Below are 24,280 nucleotides of genomic sequence, written 5' to 3'. Positions count from 1 at the left end.
AAGCCATCGAAGCGTTGTCGGAGGAGGGGGTAGCGATGGCGCCCCCGTGCTAGTGGAGCTCTTTGTGACTGGCGTGGCGCTGGACCACAGGATGGCACATTTCAGGAAGTGGCTCGGTTTGGACCACTCATCACCCAGTGACCCCACAGCAAAAGCACGTCCCACTCACAACCCATGTCTATAACCACCCACCACCCCTACTTCTGTTACGTGACCTTGTTGACCGGCCGGTGCGGACAACAAGCCTGCTGTGGCGCTGCGTCACCAGAACCTGGCCCAGGAGCAGCGGAAACGGAAAGAGCAGACGCAATGGGAGCTGCATGCGTCGGCTGCTGCATCAACTGCTTCCCCTTGTTTTATTTAATTTTTTCCCTCCCCCCATATTCTTTTTTCTTTTCCGGGTGAATTAGCACTCTTGGCCCCCTGAACCCGCAACTGTAACAATTCTTTTTCTTCATCCAATCCAATATTTTCTTTCATCGATGCAGAAACGGGGGTTCTACTCATACTGATTAGCAGTTTCTCATTGACGGACTGTTTTGCTTGATGTCAGTAACTGGGAGGCGCACGTCCTCGAGGACGGCCACCCGGCACAGCTGTGTGGTGGTGACACTATTGGACGTGTCACTGGCGGAAGCTTCAATCCATTCGCGTCTCGCCCCGTCTCCCATAAGAGCTCACAAACTTAATCCCTCATCATATTTTACAAATGCCAATGCCAATTGGTTTTGTCTTCTGTTTATGATTCATATTCAATCCCCATGAACACGTCAACTATAATTTAGCTATTCTTTTTTAACTAACTAATACAGTGATTCTCAAATAGTGGGGCGCGGTGCGATGCTGAGGGAGGCGAGTGGGACTCTGGGGAACATGATTTGCATGGTTTTGGGACCAAAAAAGGCGATCTCAGACAACAAGTTTGAGCTTGTCAAAGCTGTTTGTGCCCCGAGTTCATGCAGTACTGATTAAAAAAAAAAAAAGCGTCGCCCCATCGCTCGTTGACCCGGAAGTGATTTCTTTCGCCGCTCCTTAAATTACCCGCGCCAAGCTATCTTGCGCCGCAGCAGAGCGAGCAAGGAGGCGCTAAGCGCGCTAATCGCTAAAATGAATTGCTCGATGGACGCTCGACTTTGAAAAGAAATCTGACTTGAACTGCGTTTGGGCGGAGAGCCAGCAGCTATGAACAGAAATGTTGTATTGCAACCATTACGTATCCAAACAAAATAAGACGATGGCTACGTGAGCAATTTAGCAGACGCTCTCAGGCTGGAACACGGAAATGGCTGACGTCATCACAACGAAGCGGTTCGACGTCAAACGGATTGTAAACATAAAAAAAAAAATGTGTAGTCAACATATTAAAACTGTTGCTTTATGTTATTTATATAGAATTTTTGTTTGAAATCCCCCTGGCTCTTTTTGTCTTTTCTATCTTATCTATGTATTAATAACTGGTTTGTTCATGTTAATAAAGTTTTAAAAAAATAAACAAAAACGTATAGTAAATATTTATCATCCCATCAATATTCGCACCACAGAGTGCTGAGTTTCGAGATCCTCACAATAGTCGTTCTCAAAATGATATTTTTTTAATCAATTTATCTTTGTTAAGCGATATTTTATTGACAATCCAACATTAATATACAAAGAACATGTACATGAGTACGAAATGTAAAAAAAAATTGTGGTGGGGGGGCGCAAATGTATTTTCTTCTTGGTAGGGGGGGCGTGACAGGAAATAATTGAGAACCACTGAACTAATATAACCCCGTTTTCCTCAACCAATGAGTCAGTATTCTTTGAAGTGGATTATCCGCAGACTAAAAATTTGTAATTTAATTTATATCAATTTACTGTATCTCAAAAGTCCCCTCATAACATGATAATTCATCATATTCCTGTCATTTCCATCTCAAAATGTCGTTCCATTAATTGAATTACCGTAGTCCATCCGTCGCCAAACTGAAGTATGGAACATTAGATGTTTTTTTTTCATTTTGCATCACCTTTAACCTTGCATGTTCCGTTTCAACAAAATTGTATCTCTTATCAGTTTCCCTGTTTCATGAGTTGCTGCCGGGGGTAAAAAGGAGGAGTTCAGAGAGGAATTTCACCCTCAGGGGTAATCCCAAACTTTTGTTTCCAGGACATTGTCACACTCTGGGCTGGTTTGTTGTTCTTATTGCAATTTTACTGCGTTCAGTCTTCCTCGAGACTGAATACGTTCTAGTGTTTGCCAAATAGTTAATCCTAGTTTCTCACTTTAGCTTTGCACAGTCAATATATGAACTTTTTCAACTGCACAATCACTTCATTGAGGTCTAATTATCAATTGTTTACCATAGTCAGACTTTTGCCGTCAAAGAGACCTGTTCCTTAACCATAAGTTCACGTTTTCATCACTCAGGGTTTTTCCGTGTTGACAAATCAGATTCCATGGAACATGCATTAAATCACCGCTTCTTGCAATGAAGATTAATTTCACCCCAATGATTATGTAGCCAATTATCTTTCTCATTCTAATTTTGCTTTAGTTATGATCCAAATTTTTAAACTTATTTTTTATGCTGCATCTTTCAATGCACACTAAGATGCACACGCGTTAGTTGAACTGATAAAACGGAATATTAATGCAATAACATTTGGGTTTTAGAAGGGGCATTTCTTCCTACAAAGGAGGGACTGGCACTGGTTTATAACTATCACCCCTTTTCTCCTGCGTGGGGGCTGCCTGACTTCTTGGTCCCACAGTAGATGGTAGCCAGGTTTTTGATTTTGTGTGGCCTTTACCAGAACACGAGTAATCACAGGGTACGTATCTGAACAGCGGAGTTGAACCGGCCCAGAATTAATGCATTACTCTTGCTACGTACCAGCGAAACCGTCGGGCCCTCCACACAACGGTACGCCTCGATCCTTGCTGTGTTCCATGCCACAAAGTGTCCAATACGATACGTGGACGCGCGCTTCTCTTCATTTTTTCTATTTTCAGCACATAATTTTCCTGCTAAAATTTACACCCTGGCCAGGGTCTGTGCTCAAACTGAGCTTATTCACGACTATGTTGTCTATAGCTATAGTTTTACACTTCTTATTTCTCATCTCTTTAACCACTAGACCTTTCTTTTCTTTATCTTCTGCACATTTCTCCCACACTCGTCCCCATTTACCGAGTTCCCATCATAATTTTTTTAATCATTTATAGAGGCCTCTTGTTTAAACAATAATTGAAACTAACACAGGGACATTTTCCATGACCAATCAGCCAGCAGACCCACACGCACAAGCTTTCTTTAACGACCCCAAAAGCCCCGACCGCTTGGACACAGGCGCACAACACCCATTGTTAGTAAAAGCATCTCACCTGAAGTTCAGCCGGCCTGCTGTTGAACGCCTGCGCCCCAGCACCCTGAGACCCTCAATGGAGCAAAATGCCAAAACGGTGGTATATTTTGTTGTTGATGTGTGGGTCTGGCTCAGCTTCCCTCCGGACAGGTGGCGGAGCATGGCAGAATTGGTGATGGAAAAAAATTCTCTGACACAGTCATTTTGGTTAGAAAGAGATTTTATTCTCGTCACATGTTGATGTCAAAAGAAGTCTCCCCAAAAAGCAAAAAGGGAAAGGTGTCCCCTCTCTCCGGCCTTCCCTTCTTATAGGGAGTGGCCACACCGGACATGAATATTGAAGGATTGTATTACGATTGCTGGCATTATTTTAAACACTTACGGGACAGAAGGTCAATTATTTAATTTAGCAGGTTCATATTTACTGAACATGTTAAACATTGATTGAACAAAAAGCATTTCTCAAATGAAAGTAGAAGTACAGTGCATAGATGAGATTGACTGGGATTGTAGTCATGGTGTTTACTGATGCATTCATATGCTAAATTAATATGACTTAGTTTAAATGCAAGACCTCAAACTTGCACACATAGTATTTTCATGACCCACACTCTCATTCAGAACAAACAGATTCAGTCTGCTCAGGTCAAACTGATGACAAACCAGATAGCACTTCATGGACAAATACAATGAAACACATTCTCCACATAGGCCATAGAAGATACAAACATATCCGGGGAGGACGTCACAGGGACGCTATCAAGAACACCAAAAACATAACAATTTGATCTGGGAAAAGATACACCACACAATCTGTACACTGACGTGATTACAGAGGAATGTGAGCAGGAGAGACGGAGAGACTGCCGCCTGCCTGAGAAGGTCAGCCTTGGACGTGGAAGGTGGACGGGGGAAGGAGCAAGGACGACCGATTCAACCTACATGACCCTTGACATAGGAAACCTAGAAAATGTGAGGCTGGGAGGAGATCATCGCGACATTTTTCGATTGTACTCGTCTGAGTACAGTTTCTCGTCAGATTAAGAAAAAGCCGCCCAGATATCTGTATTTGTACTATTTCCTGAACGCCAGAAATTGAAGAAACTAAATATTGGAACTCTATTCAGTTGTTGTTGAGTCTTTATTTGACCCTATTCTTCTTGAGTACAAAAAACGATCACGCATTGGAGTAACTTTGGCATTTAAGATTCATTTACAAAATGTTTCTCATTTTCTCGGTGGCTCAACTCCAACAGTGGATATAAACATACACTACATCTGGCAGCATAGTTTTGAAACATGATGACATGACAAACTTAATTTCTTTAACAACATTTAAAAACCTGAATAAGTAAAATGTTAAATAATCAGTTCAAATTTTAAACTGGGAAAAAAAAACACGGAGTTGACCCCCCACTAATGGTTATTCTTTGGCATTTATTTTCTGCACTGATTTCATTTGGCAAAAACAAATGTTCAGCAAACCGGCAAGTAAAAGGCAATATTTAAAAATAAAACGGCAATAACCGTGAACGATTTCCCCCAAAAACTTAATGTTGTGATGCATATTTCTAACGATAGAAAGTCGTTCTTTCCAAAGCAAATGAGAGTAAGACGGGTACAAACCTGCTTTGTGTAGCACAACAGGAGGCTGCTTGTTAACTTCGCCCAGCAGTTGAAAATGTTGCTCGTTCTCTTCTTTTATTCCACAAAGTTCCTCTTTGTACTTGGGTGTCGTTCTAGCACACATTTCCAAATGATAATTCCAAAAAATCCGCACTTGATCTCTGCTTGGCGATGAGTCATGTGCCTCTTTTCGTTAGCGGCTAGCAAGCTAACAAGCTAAGCTAACTACGCCGAAGAGCATCAACGCGCGAAGATGAGTTATCGGGACACAAAGACTTAATTAATTATGTCGTAGTCCTTTAGAGTAGCACTGGACATTCTGTGAGAAATTTACAGTCAGTTCCACACTAAATCAGAAGAATTTAGCGGTGGACGGTTTTTGTTCCGGTGTGGACGGGTCGGTGGATGTGGTCGAGGTCCTTCGGAAGCTGCGCGCTTGCTTATGACGTCATGCTTTCAGCACGTGTTTTTCAAATATATTTATTTGCCTCTGTGTATGTTTTTACCCCTGGCTGTTATATTTCAATATATATTCTATATAATATTTTATTTCGGTTGATAAAAAAAAAAAAAACTAAAATAACGCCACATTGGCGCGTAAGATCTGACGTCACTTCCGCCTTTGCCTCGAGAAGCCGCTGCTGCTCCAGCAGTGAGACGTTTAAGTTTCTCCTCCCGAACTTGCAACAAAGCTGTGTTTCACTCGGGCTGCGAGATTGTATGAATATAATGTCTGCAAATACTAGCAGTGCTTCTCAATTATTTCACGCCCGCCCCTCCCAAGAAGAAAAAGATTCGCGCCCCCCCCACCACCAATTTTTTTTCTGTCTTTGTAGATTGATGTTAGATTGTCAATAAAATATCCCTTAACTAAGCTAAATTGCTAAGAAATATAATTTTGAGAATTATTTTTTGTGAGGATCTCGAAACTCAGTACTCTGTTGTGCAAATATTGATGAGATGATAAATATTTACTAATACTTTTTTTTTTTAAATCTTTATTCACAGAAGCAAACCAAACACATTTATGAATACCGAAATCCATGCGATGCATCTAATTTGAAGTACTTAGCACCTGCCATGTCACTCAGGATTTTTTCACGCTTGGGAATCTGATAATGTTCTCTTATATGAAAAAAATCAGTGCCTACCTTCTGCCAGGGAGTTGTGGGAAGCTACTAATACGTACATAATATAGAAAACACAAAAAGAAGAGCCAGGGGAATTTTAAACAAAAATTCTTTGTAAATAACAAAAAGCAACAGCTTTAGTATGTTTGCGATACGTTTTTTTAAAATAATTTTATGGTTACTATACGTTTTTTTTAAATGATTACTGTAATGTTCCGTCTTCTATCTTCAGAAGTCACGCAGGCAACGTGATGCTGCAAGCTTGTGTCTCTTAATTTACTGACTTGCATTCTCGTCTATGTGCAGACACACTTGTTCGTCTGGTAACCAAAACACACATCGGGCAATACTGCCAACTAGTGGCCAATGATATAACTGCTATCATTACATCTCCCTTTCAAACGTTAAACAATGCCTAAGCTTTTTTTTTCATTCTTATTATTTTTTATTATTATTATAATAATTTTGTTTTGTTATCAATTATTTTCACTTCTTAACAATATCTATCCATTTTTTATGACAACAAGCAGCTCTACAACAATTTTAGCAACAATCACACAACATTAAACATTTTCAATCAGCCTGTCCGGTTGTCGTCTAACTCTTGTTGATCTTCGAAGAGGTTCAGTAATCCCAGAAATTGCTGGTGGTTTTGGTCTGTGCTCCTTCGATGTATCCACCTGCTTTGCAGCCTCAGCCGTATCAGAAGATTTCTTACAGTTCCCGGGAACCTTCAGAAGACTCCTCCTGTTCCTCCTCACTCTTTGTCCATGCTTTGTTTCCACAATGTAAGATCTCGGTCCGGCTTCGCTGAGGACAGTCGCTTTTCTGTCCCAACAATGAGGTCTCTCGATCCTTAGTGCTCCTCTAAAGGACGTCGACATAATTCATTAAGTCTTTGTGTCCCGATCAACTCATCTTCGCGTGTTGATACTTTTCGGTGCAGTTAGCTTAGCTTGTTAGCTTAGCTTGTAAGCTAGCTAGCCGCTAACAAAAAGAGGCACATGACTCATCGCCAAGCAGAGATCAAGTGCGGATTTTTGGGAATTATCATTTGAATATGTGTGAAAGAACGACACCCAAGTACAAAGAGGAACTTTGTGGAATAAAAGAAGAGAACGAGCAACATCTTCAACTGCTGGACGAAGTTTGCAACCAGCCTCGTGTTGTGCCACTCAAAGCAGGTTTGTACACGTTTTACTCTCATTTGCTTTGTAAAGAACGACTTTCTGTCGTTAAAAATATGCATCACAATATTAAGTTGTTTGGGGAAATGCGTTCAAGGTTATTGCCGTTTTATTTTTAATTATTGCCTTTTACTTGTCGGTTTGCTAAACATTTGTTTATGCCAAATAAAATCAGTGCAGAAAATGTATGCCAAAGAATAACCAATAGTGGGGGGTGAACTCCGTGTTTTTTCCCAGTATAAAATTTGAACTGATTTAACATTTTACATTTTCTGGTTTTTATATCTTGTTCAAGCAATTCCTTCCGGAAGGAATTCTGCCTGACTCTACAAAATGTGCACACTGTGGCGAAAACATCAATGACGGTCGATCAATTTTGGTGAATAAAACACAAAATATTAAGTTTTTTTTTTTTTTTTAAAGTCAAGTACGTATCGGTCTTTTTCATTTATGAACTTTGTACTGGCTTGGTCGTATGAGAGTCAATGAACCTCGGGTGGCTCTGCACTGTTTTGTGCACGTGTGCATAGTTTCACTTCATCCAAACATTTAAAATACATTTAATGCATCCATCCAGGGTTGCACGGATCTCATCAGTGAACAAGCGCATGCTGCAAGGAATGCATCTGCATCTTTGGCTTACTATGGGCTTAAAAGGGAGTACGCCACAACCCCCTTTTCTACCAACAAGGCCAGGAACATTTTGTTCCCGGTAATAAAGTTCCTGCGCCCCCTGGTCAGCTCCTTAATGGACCCACTCCAGTTCGCATACCAGCCTGGCATCAGTGTGGATGATGCCATCATCTACCTGCTCCACACTTCATTCTCCCACCTGGAGAAGGCGGGGGGCACGGTGAGGATCATGTTCTTTGATTTCTCAAGTGCTTTCAACACCATACAGCCCGCCTTATTGGGAGACAAGCTGGAGGAAGGGTCAGAGCAGACTCTTCCAACTCAGGAGGCTGAGGTCCTTTGGCGTTCGGGGAACACTCCTCAGGAACTTCTATGACTCGGTGGTTTCCTCAGTCATCTTCTATGGAGTGGTCTCCTGGGCAGGAGGCATCTCGGGCCGGGACAAAAAAAGACTGGACAAACTAGTGAGGAGGGCCAGCTCTGTCCTGGGCTGCTCCCTGGACTCTGTGGACTCAGTGGCGGGCAGGAGGATGACGGCAAAACTGTAATCAATGCTGGACAACCTAGCCCACCCACTCAATGACACTCTGAGAACACTCCACAGCTCCTTCAGTGATAGACTTTTACACCCTCGCTGTACCAAAGAGAGATTTCGCCGCTCCTTCCTGCCGACTGCTGTCAGGCTTTTTAACAAGAACATTGGGTCAGGCCTACAAACGGGCGGGCATTAGTGCAATTGTGCAGTCCTAGGATGCAATATACACTACTACTGTACTTTCAGCCAAGGGTGTACTTAAATATTGACCAATGATGTATTTTGTTTACCTTTACAGTATTCTTATTACTGTACTTCTATCTCTGCAGTATTTCTACCACTGCAGGATGTTCACTATTACAGTACTTTTATCCTTGCAGTACTTTTATCATTGCAGTATTTTTCTATCATTGCGGTACTTTTACTATTACAATACTTTTATCACTTTTATCATTGCAGTATTCTTCTATCATTGCAGTACTTTTACTATTACAGTACTTTTACCATTACAGTATACTTTATCATTGCAGTACTTTTACCATTGCAGTACTTTTACCATTACAGTACTTTTACTATTACAGTACTTTTACCATTACAGTACTTTTATCATTGCAGTATTTTTCTATCATTGCGGTACTTTTACTATTACAATACTTTTATCACTTTTATCATTGCAGTATTCTTCTATCATTGCAGTACTTTTACTATTACAGTACTTTTACCATTACAGTATACTTTATCATTGCAGTACTTTTACCATTGCAGTACTTTTACTATTACAGTACTTTTACCATTACAGTATACTTTATCATTGCAGTACTTTTACCATTACAGTACTTTTACTATTACAGTACTTTTACCATTACAGTACTTTTATCATTGCAATATTTTTATCATTGCAGTATTTTTCTATCATTGCGGTACTTTTACTATCACAATACTTTTATCACTTTTATCATTGCAGTATTCTTCTATCATTGCAGTACTTTTACTATTACAGTACTTTTACCATTACAGTATACTTTATCATTGCAGTACTTTTACCATTGCAGTACTTTTACTATTACAGTACTTTTACCATTACAGTATACTTTATCATTGCAGTACTTTTACCATTACAGTACTTTTACTATTACAGTACTTTTACCATTACAGTACTTTTATCCTTGCAGTACTTTTATCATTGCAGTATTTTTCTATCATTGCGGTACTTTTACTATTACAATACTTTTATCACTTTTATCATTGCAGTATTCTTCTATCATTGCAGTACTTTTACCATTACAGTACTTTTATCATTGCAATATTTTTATCATTGCAGTATTTCCAATCATTCAGTAGTTTTTATCATTACAGTGTTTTCCCCCTCTGTATAATGGACAGGCATTAGGAGTGTTTCCTTACACTAGATACGTTTATACTGTGTATATTTGCATGCGTTTTTATGAATGTCTGCTGCTAATGTTATACATTAACGGCTACATTACGCCGCCGACTCTGTGTGATCTATATCTTTACTCCTGTAACACCTCAAATTTCCCCATTGTGGGACTAATAAAGGACAACTTATCTTATCTTATCTTTGTACTTGGGTGTCGTTCTTTCACACATTTTCAAACGCCAATCTCAACAAATCCGCACTTGGTCTTTGCTTGGCGATAACTCGTGTGCTTCTTTTTGTTAGACGAGAAGAATGAACGGCGTTGTCGTTTTTTAATGTCGTGCTGAACGGATTTCCTGGGTGAAAACTGCAGTCTGTTCAGCACAAAAGCGGAAAAATAGGACAACCCAATTCACGCAACCCCTTCAGCATCGCACCGCGCCCCACTATTTGAGAATCACTGTATTAGTTAGTTAAAAAAGAAGAGCTAAATTATAGTTGACGTGTTCATGGGTGTTCTGAAAGTTCGCATGTTTATTGAATCATCCCTTTGAGTTGTGATTCAGAAGGGGATATTTTCTGAACTAATGTTAATTGTAATGGCTTTATGATATACACAGTTATATGGTTAATAATTGTGCATCGTTTGCTTATTTTGTCGGTCGCGGGATGTCTCGCGCAATCCCGATTGATGACGTGAGAGAGTATGCACTTGAAGAAGGGAGATTGCGCACTTGACCAGAAGAGAAGGGGAGTGTGCGAGTCGCGGAAGGAGTCAGTTGGAAGGACAGTAAAAACCCGGTTATCGCGGTGAATGGGGACCGAGACCACCCGCGAAAACTGAAAATCCGCGAAGTAGCGGCACACCTTAAAAAATGCTTAAAAAAATATATATATACAGTGGAACCTCGGTTCTCGAACGACTCTGAGGTCGAACTAATTGGAGTTCGAACAAAAAAAATAGAGAAATTGTTGCTTCGCAGTTCGAACAAACATCGGAGTTCGAACGCCGGTATGACGCGTGAGTGCGTACGCGAGGGTGGGATGCTGAGCAGCCAATTGACCAATTGTTGTCGCGTGCTACGTGCTGGGAAGTGTTTTAGCCCCTAATCATGCCTCCTAAGAAGGTCAGTGCAAGCAACAAAGCTGCTACTAGCGAAAAAAGAAAAGTAGTGCGTACAACTATTGCATTTGATTCGGTGTTCGAACAAATCGGTTCTCGAACAGGGTTCTGGAACAGATTATGGTCGAGAACCGAGGTTCCACTGAATATATATCTCTTTGGCTTACGATGGGCTTAAAAAGGGAGAACGTCACAACCCCCTTTTCTACCAACAAGCCCAGGAATATTTAGTTCTGTCTCTTAATGCAAAAAGAAATACTTGTAAACATATTTTGCTTGAAGGATTTCTACTCTATCAATGACATAATGTTGTGATGGCCCCCAGTGGTCCCCATCAATAAGTTAGGGTCCCACAACAGGTGTCCAATCAGACGCAAACAAAAGCCTGTGTGTGCTAACTTCAGCTCGCTTCCAGAAACGTCTGTGACTATGTCAGCAATGAAATCGGGCATCAGCCGCAACGTGCTTCCTTTTTAAATGCTCGTTTATCACCGTTGTGCTGCTAAGAAAGGGAGGTTTACATCGTCGGACGTAATTTTGTGAAATGCCCCCATGGTCCGGTCCAAATCGGGGTCGCACGCATTGCTCCGTGTGCAGCAGGCACAAGTCAAGGTAGCACGGTAGAAACAATATAAAACAAAGTCGCCGCCTGACCTTTGATTTGACCAAACCAAATTTGTCTTTTTGTGTCCTACAGACATCAGTGAAAACGATCTCCGTTCTGTGAAAGAGGAGCCAGACTTGACTCACATTAAAAAGGAGGAGGAGGAGGAGGAGATCAACAAGTCACCCGTGAACTTTGTCTCTATAAAGACTGAAGATGAAAACAAGGATGAGAGTGAGGACAAGAGAGGGGCGGAGCCTACAAGCATCAGCTCAAGTCATCATGTGACAACAGAAGGTGATGAAGACCACTGGGGGCCATCACAAGTACATAATGAGGACACATTATCAGACGCTCATGACAATGATGATGATGATGATGATGGGCAAGCCAAAGGTGAAAGGGCATGTCACACTGACTCATTCACTTCAAAGCTGTCTTTAAAAGGGCACATAAGAACGCACAGTGGAGAAAAACCTTTTTCCTGCTCAGTTTGTGGTAAAAGCTTCTCTCAAAATTCAAGTTTAAGAATCCACACAAGAACGCACACTGGAGAAAAACCTTTTTCATGCTCAGTTTGTGGTAAAAGCTTCTCTCAAAATTCAAGTTTAACATATCACACAAGAACGCACAGTGGAGAAAAACCTTTTTCCTGCTCAGTTTGTGGCAAAAGCTTCTCTGTAAAGTCAAGTTTACAAAGCCACTCAAGAACACACAGTGGAGACAAGCCATTCAGTTGCAGCGTTTTCGCTAAAGAATTCTTCACTAAACGTAGTGCTGAGAGACACAATTGTGCTGGTGAGAAAAGCAGCGATCCTTGAAGCTTAAAAAAAAAGACAACAAAAAACTCAAGGAACTGACTCTTTGTGGTAAGATGTAAATTTTGATTTTGAATAAAATATGATCTATTGAATTTTGCAAAGCTTTTTTATTGACATAAAGCCAATGTGATCTGTGCCAGAAGAAGCAATGTGTCTGAGTGATGATGATTTGTTTTGGTGTTTACATCAAACATGTCAATAAAATAAATTGCCTTTGCCTGGAATAACATTTGTTAACATTATGCTTTTCAGTTGTCTTTTTAATTGCACCTAATGGAAACGGTGTGAGGAGAAACGGTGCTTATGAAATCGTTGCCTTCCACAATCATCAATAAAATCACTTGTTCCACTTGCTCAACTGGCCTTCATTACACTGTGTGAAAAGGTGAAAAACAGAACTAGAAGTTGAACTATAAAAAGTACCAGAAAGAGAAACGCGAATAGTCCCCGTTTCTCTCAAAGGTTTTGGTATGTCAGGAGTTGGCAACTTGATGGCGACTGGAGTCAGCGCTGGTTTTCTCGCTGTGTTTGGCTGGCTCGTATATGAATGGTCCATTGAACAAAACTCAAACTCTTCAAATATCCCCTCAGATACATTTAATATTTCGCTTTCTGAATAAATTTCTGACTAGCTAAAACCTCTTTCCAGGTTGAGCTCTATCAAGCGTTTGGGGCTTGTTGCTAAGCAGAATCTCACTTCGGAAAAAACGTATAATTTTGTCAAATATACTAAATATTTTTGTTCATGCTCTATTATATTTTTTATATATTGGATTATTTTTATAATGAAATAGGGAAATATTAAAATTGGCAACCACATACAGACCTAATTCAATTAATAAGAAATATGGAAACATTTTATAAATATTGAGCTCATTGAGAAGAGTCCTAATCTTGAAATAAATATTGAAATGTAAAAAATACTTATGTATTTAATTAATTCAATAACCCAACCCCGGATGAGCGGCAGAAAATGCCTGGATGGATGGAATAATTTAAATTGCATACATATTCAAATGAACAAATATGTTAAGAAATATTCAAGAGTGAAATAAAAAGGTTTAAATTAATATTGATATAATTTTACATTAAATTAATTGAATAAATATTGTATCATTACATAAGAAAGCTTAAATATACATTGAAATAAATAAAAACAAAAGTTGTGTATTTTTAAATGGCCTAATTTAGATATGGGAAGTAAATCTCTTTATGAAACTATGAAGGGACTGGAGCTCACAGAAGTGACCAGTCTTGGTTCTGAAGTTCCGATGTAACCAGATACTGCCCTGAGAGAAAATAGGCCTGAGCATTGTTTATGGTGGGGGCAATTCTCTCGCCAGGTCAGTGACCTTCCAGGGTATGAGAGTAATTTAAGGTGGTCACGAGTAGACTGGTCGTATCAAAGGGGAGACGCATCTGCTCTCCCTCAGGGGGACTTTTGGAGGGAAATCCCGAAGACAAGCGGGATGGGAATGCATATGCAACAAGGGAAAATTAGATATTCATGTCCCATTTGGGCCTTCCCCAAAAGGAGGGAATGTCTGAGAGGGGGCTCACACACGCGCATGATTTTGGGGAGACTTCTTTTGACATCAGCATGTGACGAGAATAAAATCTTTCTTCTTTCTTTCGTTCTTTTCCATCACCAATCCAACCTCTCCGGAAGACAAAATATACGACATATTGAAAGAAAAATAATACTCAAATATTGAAATAAGTATAGAATTGAATGAATAAACAACAAAGAAATAAATACCTCCTGGAAAATATCATTATTTATCAACATTTGTCAACATTTTTCTTTCTTGCACATTCTTAAGCAATCATAATTTTTTTACTTTTACTTTTGAAGTTACTTCAGTGTATTTCACACCTGCGCCTTCAGTGAAGTCCTACTTTGTCCTACGTGAATGAATCCCCATCAAAATACCATCATTTATGACACCACGGCTGGACAAATAATATCCAGAAACACACTTACGCACCACTGAGTGAGTGTTGGACGATATAGCTTCTCTTGAAAGGTCCGACTTGAAAATGTCCTTGCAAGTGTATCTGCAATTAAATCCACAGGACCTTTTCAAACTTGTCTTTATCTTCGGGTTCATCATAAACAAAGGTGTTGAATACCTCGATGGCCTCGGCTCCGGCATTGGTTCGCAAAAGGGCTATTTTTCTTTCGTCCGCTCTGTTTCCGACTCCCACGGCGGCAAGGTAGAGCAGGAATTGTTGCTTGAAAGCCCGCCAACTCACGTCCACATTTCCCGTCATTTTCAGCGCTTCTGGTGGCCTTACGGAGTCCATCTCGCGTCAGTCCTTTTCTTGACCCGCGACCTGGTACCATGTAATATTCTGTCTTCTATCTTAAGAAGTCACGCAGGTAACGTGATGCTGCAAGCTTGTGTCTCTTTATTTACTGACTTGCATTCTCGTCTATGTGCAGACACACTTGTTCGTCTGGTAACCAAACACACATCAGGCAATACTGCCAACTAGTGACTAATGATATAACTGCTATCATTACAGTTACTGTTGGGTTGGGTCACCGTGGAAATGAGAAGTAGTTAGTAAATCAACCTTTAAAAGCCAAACTTACGCCAATGCATGTTCGTTTTTTGTACTCAAGAAAAAAAGGGTCAAATGAAGACTCAACAACTGATTAGAGTTCCGATATTTAGTTTCTTCCATTTCTGGAGTTTAGGAAATAGTACAAAGACGGATATCTGGGCGGCTTTTTCTTAATCTCACGAGAAAACTGCACTCGGGCGAGCACAGTCGAAAAATGCGCACCATCTTTCAGCCCAGCTTCAGTTTTTATAGGAGTTTTTTATGTCAAGGGTAATGTAGGTTGAATTGGTTGAATCGGTCGTCCTCGCTCCCTCCCACGGCACGGGTCCACGTCCAAGGGAAGGTCCTCCCCAGGTTAGTCATCGTCTGGATAAGTTGATTCCCGTCTGGTCCCCAAGACTGGCACGCCAAGGCTGGCCTTCTCCGGCTGGCAGTCTCTCTGTCTCGGTGTGCATGTGTACGTGTGTATGTGCACGTGTATGTGCAGGTGTAAGTACGTGCCTGTGTGTATGCATGCGTGTTCATGTGGTCCGATCTCCAATTGTTATGTCTTTCGGAATGTATTTTTTGCAATAGCGTCTATGTGACACCTCTAGTGCCAAATTTGGTATGTTTGCATCTCTACAGCCAATGTGGAGAATGAGCGTCGTATTAGATCATGAAGTGCTGTGAATGCAAGTCATGGAAATGCTATGTGTGCAAATTTGTTCTCACTACTGAGAATTTCAATAAAGTTCACACATTTAAACTAAGTACTATAAATTTAGCATATGAGAAAAATATAATAAATCAGAAAACATCAGGACTACAATCCCAGTTATTCTTGTGACCCGTGCTTCTAGTTCCATTTGATAAATGCTTCTTGTTTCATCAATGTTTAAAATATTCAGTAAATATGAACCTGCTAACTTTGATAATCAACATTCTGTCCCGTATGTGTTTAAAATAATGCCAGTAATCGTAATACAATCCTTTAATCCCCGCCGAAAAATATTTTACCATGAAAATGAAAACGCAACCTGTGGCCACAAAAAATGCATGCGGCAAGAAATATACTATGACCCCCCCCTGTCAACCCCACCCTCTAGTGGGGTTGATCCCAATCAAAGTTATATGAGCCAACAAAAAGTAACAAATTAATTAGTGCCGTCCCGCAATTAAATTTCTTAACTAAATAATCGCAACACTACCGTCATTAATTGCACTCAATCACCTTTTTTAACTTGTTTGTGAAGCTTGTATCAGTCACTTGAATAAGATATTGTAATTAACGTAGACCCACCAAATTTTATATCTATATCTATTTCAATTCCCAGACTGTTGTAAAAGCTTTCTTTGAATATAATCTAGACCAGGGGTGCTCACACTTTTTCAGCATGCGAGCTACTTTCAAAATGACCGAGTCAAAATGATCTACCCACTACAAAAATGCAAAACATCGATTTATTTTCAAATGTATTAAGGATTATTTGTACGTACAATGTATGTTGATGTACCTTACATAACCAAATGAGCCAATATTGCAAGACACACATAATTAGCTATTAACATTTTTTTAAATTAACTGAGTTTACTTTGATGACTTGCACTGAATTGAATCAGCCAGGGATGCATAGTCCGGACAGTAGCTGCTGATAGCCAGCCTCAAACACACTTCCAAATGTTCATCAGTCATGGTGGAACGGTATTTGGACTTAATGATCTTCATGTAAGAAAAGGCTGACTCACATAAATAAGTGGAGCCGAATAATGCAGTCAAAGAGATAGCACATTTCCTCATGTTAGGGTACTTTTCCTCCGTGAGTAAGTTCCAGAACTGTCCATGAGCTCTCGACTTCAGTTCAATGTCGGTTTGTAGAGTCAAAATCTCATTTTCCACTCCAGAAGAGTTCATGTGAAACAGTGATGCAATGTTTGATGCGAGTGAATCAACCTCAACATCTTCCTGAAAAGGATAGCACATGAATGTAGCGACTGGCTCGAGCAAAGAAAAGTCTTGAAAGCGTTTGTTAAATTCTGACAGACAACCGGTGATCTGCTCCGTGTAGCGTGCACTGTCAAGTTGCTCACAGGCCTTCCCTTGCGTCTCCAACTCTGACGCCAGGTTCTGGAAATTTGCCAAATCATGGTGCTGCAGCTTTGTGGAGAAATGTTGCATCTTTCGTTTGAAAGCGTGAACTGAGCTGATCATATTGGTCACTGTTTTGTCTTTTCCTTGCAGCTCAAGATTAAGGTCATTCAACAAGTTTGTCAGATCGGTTAAAAATGCCAAGTCTAACAGCCACTGGCCGTCATTTAGCTGCTTGTATTCTGCATGTCCAGATACACGGAAAAACTCCTTAATCTCCGGACAGAGCTCTCGAAATCTTTTGAGGAATTTCCCACGACTAAGCCATCTCACGTCAGTATGTAGCAACAACTCAGAGTGGTCGCAGTCAGCCTTCTCCAGATGTGCACGGAATAACCGTCTTTGAAGAGATCTGGCTCGAATAGAACATGCGATCTTCGTTGCCACATCCATGATCTCTTTCATGTTAAGCATTTTAGCGCATAGCGCTTGTTGGTGGATAATGCAATGGTAATTCAAGAAGTCTGGGAACGCATCATCCTGCCTGCACTTGGCAATAAATCCATTCACACGCCCAACCATTGCAGGTGCTCCATCTGAGGTGATAGACACCAATTTGTACATTGGGAGCTCAGTTTTCTCGATAAAGTTTTTAAACGTCTGAAATATGTCCTCTCCTCGCGTCTGTTCTTTCATGGGAAGTACTGTTCATAGCTCCTCTTTTGCAGTGATATCACTTCACACCATGCGAATGAAAACGCACATCTGGGCTGTGTCACTCACATCCGTAGATTCGTCCAACTGCAGTGAGAAAAATTCACAATTTCTGATGTCCGTCCACATTTGCTGGGTTAAATCCTCGGCCATGGCATCACAGCGACGTGTAACTGTATGTCTTGACAACTGCAGAGCTTTGATTGAAGATAATATCTCTGCCTTATTTTTAAAGTCCCGGAACAATGAGTCAGAACAATGAGTCAGCTGCTTCAACGAATGCCTCTTTTACCATCTCTCCGTCTTGGAAGGACTTCTTGCTTTTAACAATGGCGTGACACACCCGGAACGATGCTTCGGTGGCCGCCTTCGCTTTTGAAGTATGTTGTGTAAAAAATGACTGCTGTCTTGTCAACTGGGATTTTAGTTCATTCACCTTTCTCTTTCTTAGCTCGCTTTTCGGCGGGAAGTCGTTTTCGTATCTTTCTTGAACAGTCCGAAAATGCCGCTCCACATTTCCCTTCTTTGGTACTGCGATGATAGAATGGCATATGAGGCAAACGCACTTCGAAAATGACATTGTGAAAAAAAAGTCCACCTCCCATTCTGTATGGAATTGATATGCTTTTGCCTTTTTACTTGGTCCAGCTCCTTCACTCATTTTAGTGACCATAAACTTTAGCGAGGGCTTAAAATCTGACACAATTCGCCGACTAGCTTAGCACTTTGCGTCGTTGTTTACGCATGAGCGGTGACCTAAAGGTCAAAATTCAGTTGTTATCTGACTGGTTGTCCTGTATGTCAATCAAGTAACGGGGATGGATGATAGGCTGACATTGTAAGTTCTGCTGCACTTAGAGCCGTTGTTTGATTTGATTGGTCAACAGAATGGCAACATTCAGTTGTCATCTGAATGGCTGCCTTGTATATTAATCAAGTGACGGCATTGATGCTAGGATGATATTTTTTTATTGTCACGCCGCGATCGACCAGTACCACCTCCGCAATCGACCGGTAGATCGCGATCGACTTAATGAGCACCCCTGATCTAGACAGTGGCATCCTCACAGGCATTGCCCCGAGAAACAATTTTCCAACGTATACATTTCGTTGTGCCGATAATCACCACAATCCAGCAGTGTTGGTTCGCAATAATGTCCGAATGATATCCAGCTAATATGGCACAATGTTAGAATTTGGCTTTGCAAGATGGGCAAATTATTCCTGAATTAAAGAAAATGTAGTTCACCGAGTTCAAATATCTAACTGTTTAGAGATTATAAATTAAGCCCTGAGCTAATGCTCCAATTTTGACCGTTTTTTGGCAAATCTTCAAAGCAAACCAAATGAAATAGTAACCATTTATGATTAAAAAAAATAAATAAATAAATAAAAATCCCAAACTAGAATTACGCAGATACCAAATTAAACCATTTTTTACGGGAAGAATAGGTGCTCTCCAAGACGTAGACAGCTCCAAGAACCGCTGCAGTCTTCACCTCCTATTGTCTCCCGAATGCCTCCCTCCACCTCCAGGCTGTGCCAACTCTGATTCTGTCAACTGGGCGAGGGTGTAGAGACAGTAAAACAATTGGGGGAGCTGTGGAGCAGAGCCCAAAATCAGTCGGGCCCCGTGTCCACAACCCATCCGGCAGAGACGCACACAAAGCTACCTCTCCCGAGTGACCCGTTTCGTGAAATTTTGAAATTAAGTCACGTTCCCAAAACCGAAGAATTTGTAGTGGGTGCTGAAGTATGATACCCTGTTAGTGACGCAGCGTATTCAACATTCGTAATAGACATCTGAACCCAGCCAACCGCCTCTACACACCGCTTTACCATGGGGCCTAGATCTTTAGTATGAAGACGCGCATCAATAGTCAATGTGATTTGTGGCTCAGCGAAAGTAAACAATTCATACCATTTCTGCTGCTCAGGGACAAGGCACGCATGCGAGGCAACGCCGGTAGACATAACACACATATAATCCTAATGCAAGATGAACTCCTGACTAAATTTGGATGAATGCATTTTGATAAACCAAATCATGTGTGCGATCATATGTACAGTGTACAAGGTACTGGGTCAATTGGTGAATGGGTGGAGGTTGGATCAGGAACTGGGCATACCCACCGCGGGAGGATGGAGAACCAGGTTTCAGAGCTGCCCTCAGATGTTTCAGTTCAGCCAGTGGAATGGAAGAGAGCACCACATATGCTCCGCGGCCCCCTGTCATGGAATGGGGTACCAGCGGGTTGGTGTGAAGAGTGCGTTGGGAGTGGGTAACGGTGGCGCCCCCTGCGCTGGTTGAGCTCTGGGCGACAGGAATGGCACCGGACCAGAGGATGGCACATTCCAGAAAGTGGCTCGGTATGGACAGTTCATCACCCAGTGCAAGAGCACACACCACTCACAACCCCCGTCTATAACCACCCCTACCTCTGTGACCGCAATCCCGACCTCGTTGACCGGCCGGGTACGGACAGCCAGTCTGCTGTGGTGCCGCGTCACCCGAACCTTGCCTAGGAGCAGCAGAAGCGGAAGGCGCAGGTGCAAAGGGAGCTGCATGCATTAGCTGCCCCCCCCCCTTTTTTTTATCTCTCTTGGCCTCCTAAACATGCAAGTACAACAATTTTTAGTAACACTCCTTAATCCAATCCCACATTTTCCTTTTCTGATGTCGTGCAAAATGATGTAAAAAAAAAATGTGTTCTCCTGAGACTGATTAGCATTTTTTCATTGATGGACTGTTTCACATGATGTCCGTAACCAGAAGGACACGCCCTGAGGACGGCCAACTGGAACAGCTGCGGAATGACGACATTATTGGACGGGTCACTGCCGGAAGTCTCACTCCATTCACGTCTCGCCCTGGCCACATAGACCAGGCCTGTCTCCTCCGCTCCCCACCTGAAAGACACAGCAACATCATGCTGCTCTGTAGGTCTGGCCTCGGCCTCAAGTAAGGACAGTTCCTGACATCATTCACTTGATGCTTGAATTTGATTAGTCCAATCTGTCTCCAATAACAATTTGAAAATCAGTACTTGGGAGTGCAATAGGGATTCAGGTTGATCAGGCCTGTCCGCCCATTGCATCCTACGTGCTGTTAGGGCTTGCCGGTGCCCTCAATCAGGTTTCTTTCCTGAGGCCCGTCCCTTAAACATTCACTCAAACCACTTAGACATACAAACACTTTTTCTGTCACACTTTCATTCACCAAAAAGATACTTTCCAATTCCACACAGAGACCCCTCCCTCGGCGCGTCCGCCTTTATTACACTGAGATTTGTGCTGGCAGAACCTTAATTTTGCCTCAATTTAGCCAGCGTATGCCAAAGTTTACCACTGTGCGTTTGTGGATTTTCCCATTCAGTCTCCGTGAAATCGTTTCTCCTGTTCCTCCTGGACGTAGCTGACGATCCTGCACCTGTGACGTCAAACAGCTCATAGATGCGGATGTTAGCATTCTGGTATTTCTGGAATGCTGTCTTGTCCCTTAAAAGTTGTCCTGTCATGTTTTTGTTTTGTGTTTGCCCAGCTGGAGTGGGGGCGTTTCCTTCCAGCGCTTGTTCCTGTTCATGTCGTCATGGCTGGAAAGATGCGCCCACCAGCCACGCACCTGTCACTCGTCAAGTCATTGATTACTGCACTATTTAAACACTCCACGCTGACTACTCAGCGTCTGAATATTCCTCTTGCTCATGCTCATGTCCCAAGTTGTGAATTCTAGACACCTTGTTATTGCATTCCGTGTACCTTGTTCCCGTTCATTGTTTGTGTTTCCGTTTTCATTTATTGATCTTCTCGGTTGAGCTCAATTGGTTTTCCTTGCCCTTCTGCGGTAAGCGATTTTTGTTCATTTTGTTCCTTGCCTTTTGCAAGCCTTTTTCGTTCCCGTCGTTATTCCCCTGGTGTCAGTTTTTCCACCAGCGTCTTTCGTGGCACTTTGTCGGTATTGCGTATGATTATATATCTTATATATATTGTCCGCACCCCAGCCACGCCTCCCCATCTCCAACCCTCACAAACAGCTACCGTCCATCGGCCACTCGACCCCCATCTTTCCAACCTCATATCTGCAACTCCCCCTGCTCATCCAACTGCTCCCACCACTTTCCCCACACTCTTCACCCTGCTTGCTTTGACTTTTTTCTTTCAATTTCCTAATCAACTCAGAGTTTCCAATGGTCACATTTTGTACGTCCGCAAGACACATGCTCAATGAAGCCTTTGTGTTTCGGTTTCATATACTTTTTATCTCAAGTAATTTCATCGCCAATCCTAATTTAATTGCAAATCATCCCCTGAAATGTTTATACCAATCATAATTTTACACTCCCACCATTTCCCCATTTTTAATCAACTACGACTCAAGCAGTGTGGAACTCTCATCGGAGAAAGGTCCATCCTATCACAGATTTTTCCGTGTTTTGGATTCTCCTCTCTGGACTACCAAAATATCCACAACTTCATTATTTATTCACTCCAACCAATCAGGCAGTTTTATTTTATCACCGTTATGTTTCCCCCTGTTCTGCTTCAGGGTTGCATTCACTCACACGATCGCTTGAACTTTCACACGATATATTGTATGCACCACACGTTACTTTAAGCATGTTTTGTTGTGAGTGTGGGACGCAAACCCCACTCTCTCCTTTTTATCATCACTCACCAGACATTAACACTCTACTTTCTCCTACACACCCTAACATTAAACCAATTGAGCATCATAAGACATAGACCCGGGAATTATAAACATGAGACACAACAACCCAGTAGAACACAGCACAGCAAGGGCCACAAATTGCCACGGGACACACACAACGTATAGGCAGTTAGACAATTACACAACAACGTCACAATTAACACACAGACAACAGCACAAACACAGAACTGAGCAAGTGAACCACATTGGAACACCCCGAAAGCAAGAAACTGCCAACAATATTTGAAAACCTTGAAATCTATTCTATATTCCAGCAACCGGAACGCTCCACGCCTCGGTCAACCACGTATACCGTGACTGCGGTTGCAGTGCGACCATCAGCTCATCAGCTGTGCACTTCCCTCCACCGTGTATGCCTCTGCAGCGACAGATAATGGCGGTCCGAAAGATCCAATCTTTCCCAGCCTCAGTCCACTTATATACTATACTATACTAACTATACTGAGCGTCACTTTATTGGGATCGCCGTGCACACGTTCTGCTAATCAGCTGTGCATCCCCTTCTTCGACTGCCGGAGCAGGAGTCCCCCTTTTTGACTCCGGGTGCTAATTTCTGTTGCCGGCCGACAACAGGAGCCCCCTCCTTATTTCACCTGCGTACGCTTCCAATATTACGAGTAATCCATGCGCAATCTACATTCTATACAAAGCATGCAACCATTCCTGAAGTCCAGAAACAATATATCCAGAAACACGAACAAAATTTAACGGTCTAATAATCGGCCACATCTTTCCACTCTACAATACAGTGGAACCTCGGTTCTCGACTATAATCCGTTCCTGAACCCTGTTCGAAAAGCGAATTGTTCGAACACCGAAACCATTCCTTTTCTGCTTGCACTGACTTTCTTTGGAGGCATGATTAGGGCCTAAAACACTTCGTACACCTATATAAAACGCGAGAGCAAAACGCAGCACGTCCGCACGCGACAACAGTTGGTCACGAAGAGAGCAAGAGAGCGATCTACACCCGTACGCCGCTCAGCATCCCACCCTCGCATACGCACTCATACCGGCGTTCGAACTCCGAGGTTTGTTCGAACTGCGAAGCAAGAATTTCTCTATTTTTTTGTTCGAACTCCGATTAGTTCGACCTCAGAGTCGTTCGAGAACCGAGGTTCCACTGTATAACAAATCAGGAGACTTTGAATAAACAGGCTCTCCCCTACCTTTGTTCTGATTGTCCATGCCTGGAATATTGTAGAGTGTGAAGAACAAGCCGCAAGGACTCCCTCCTTGAGAAAATCACGTCGGGGTCACCAAAACTGTTGGAGTTGAGCCACCGAGAAAATGAGAAACATTTAGTAAATGAATCTTAAAAGTCAAACTTACTCCAATGCGTGTTCGTTTTTTGAAAAGGGTCAAATAAAGACTCAACAACAGCTGATTAGGGTTGCGATATTTTAGTTTCTTCGATTTCTGGAGTTCAGGAAATAATATCTGGGCTGCTTTTTCTTAATCTGACGAGAAACTGTACTAGGACGGGCCCAATCGAAAAATGTTGCGCTGATCTCAGCCCAGCCTCACATATTATAGGAGGTTTTCTTTGTCAAGGGTCATGTAGGTTGAATCGGTCGTCCTTGCTCCCTCCCCCGGTCCACGTTCCACGTCCAAGGCTGACCTTCTCAGGCAGTCTCTCCGTCTCTCCTGCTCACATTCCCCTGTAATCTTGTCAGTGTTCAGATTGTGTGGTGTATGTTTTCCCAGATCAAATTATGTTTTTGGGTGTTCTTGATCGCGTCCCTGTGACGTCCTCCCCGGTCCAACTTGATATGTTTGTATCTTCTATGGCCTATGTGGAGAATGTGTT

The 24,280-nt window shown here is 41.9% G+C and overlaps 1 protein-coding gene across 1 annotated transcript in view; it reads right to left on the bottom strand.

Annotated features, from left to right (window-relative positions):
* The window catches only part of LOC148341693 (uncharacterized), a 43,597-nt gene that overhangs the window by 13,201 nt on the left and 6,116 nt on the right, over window positions 1-24,280 (bottom strand). Inside the window, exons 3-4 of the mRNA XM_088287924.1 lie at window positions 16,935-17,269; window positions 16,534-16,661 (exon numbers count right to left, since the gene is read on the bottom strand). Of these exons, the coding sequence (XP_088144050.1) occupies window positions 16,534-16,661; window positions 16,935-17,269 (463 nt within the window). The remainder of the gene's footprint in view (window positions 1-16,533; window positions 16,662-16,934; window positions 17,270-24,280) is intronic.

The sequence above is a fragment of the Idiotropiscis lumnitzeri genome, chromosome 2 (assembly GCF_059441095.1).
Source record: "Idiotropiscis lumnitzeri isolate Australia: NSW breed Sydney's pygmy pipehorse chromosome 2, RoL_Ilum_1.0, whole genome shotgun sequence".
Classification (NCBI taxonomy): Eukaryota; Metazoa; Chordata; class Actinopteri; order Syngnathiformes; family Syngnathidae; genus Idiotropiscis; species Idiotropiscis lumnitzeri.
Note: the sequence above shows the minus strand (reverse complement) of the source record. Positions and strands in the feature narration are given on the sequence as shown.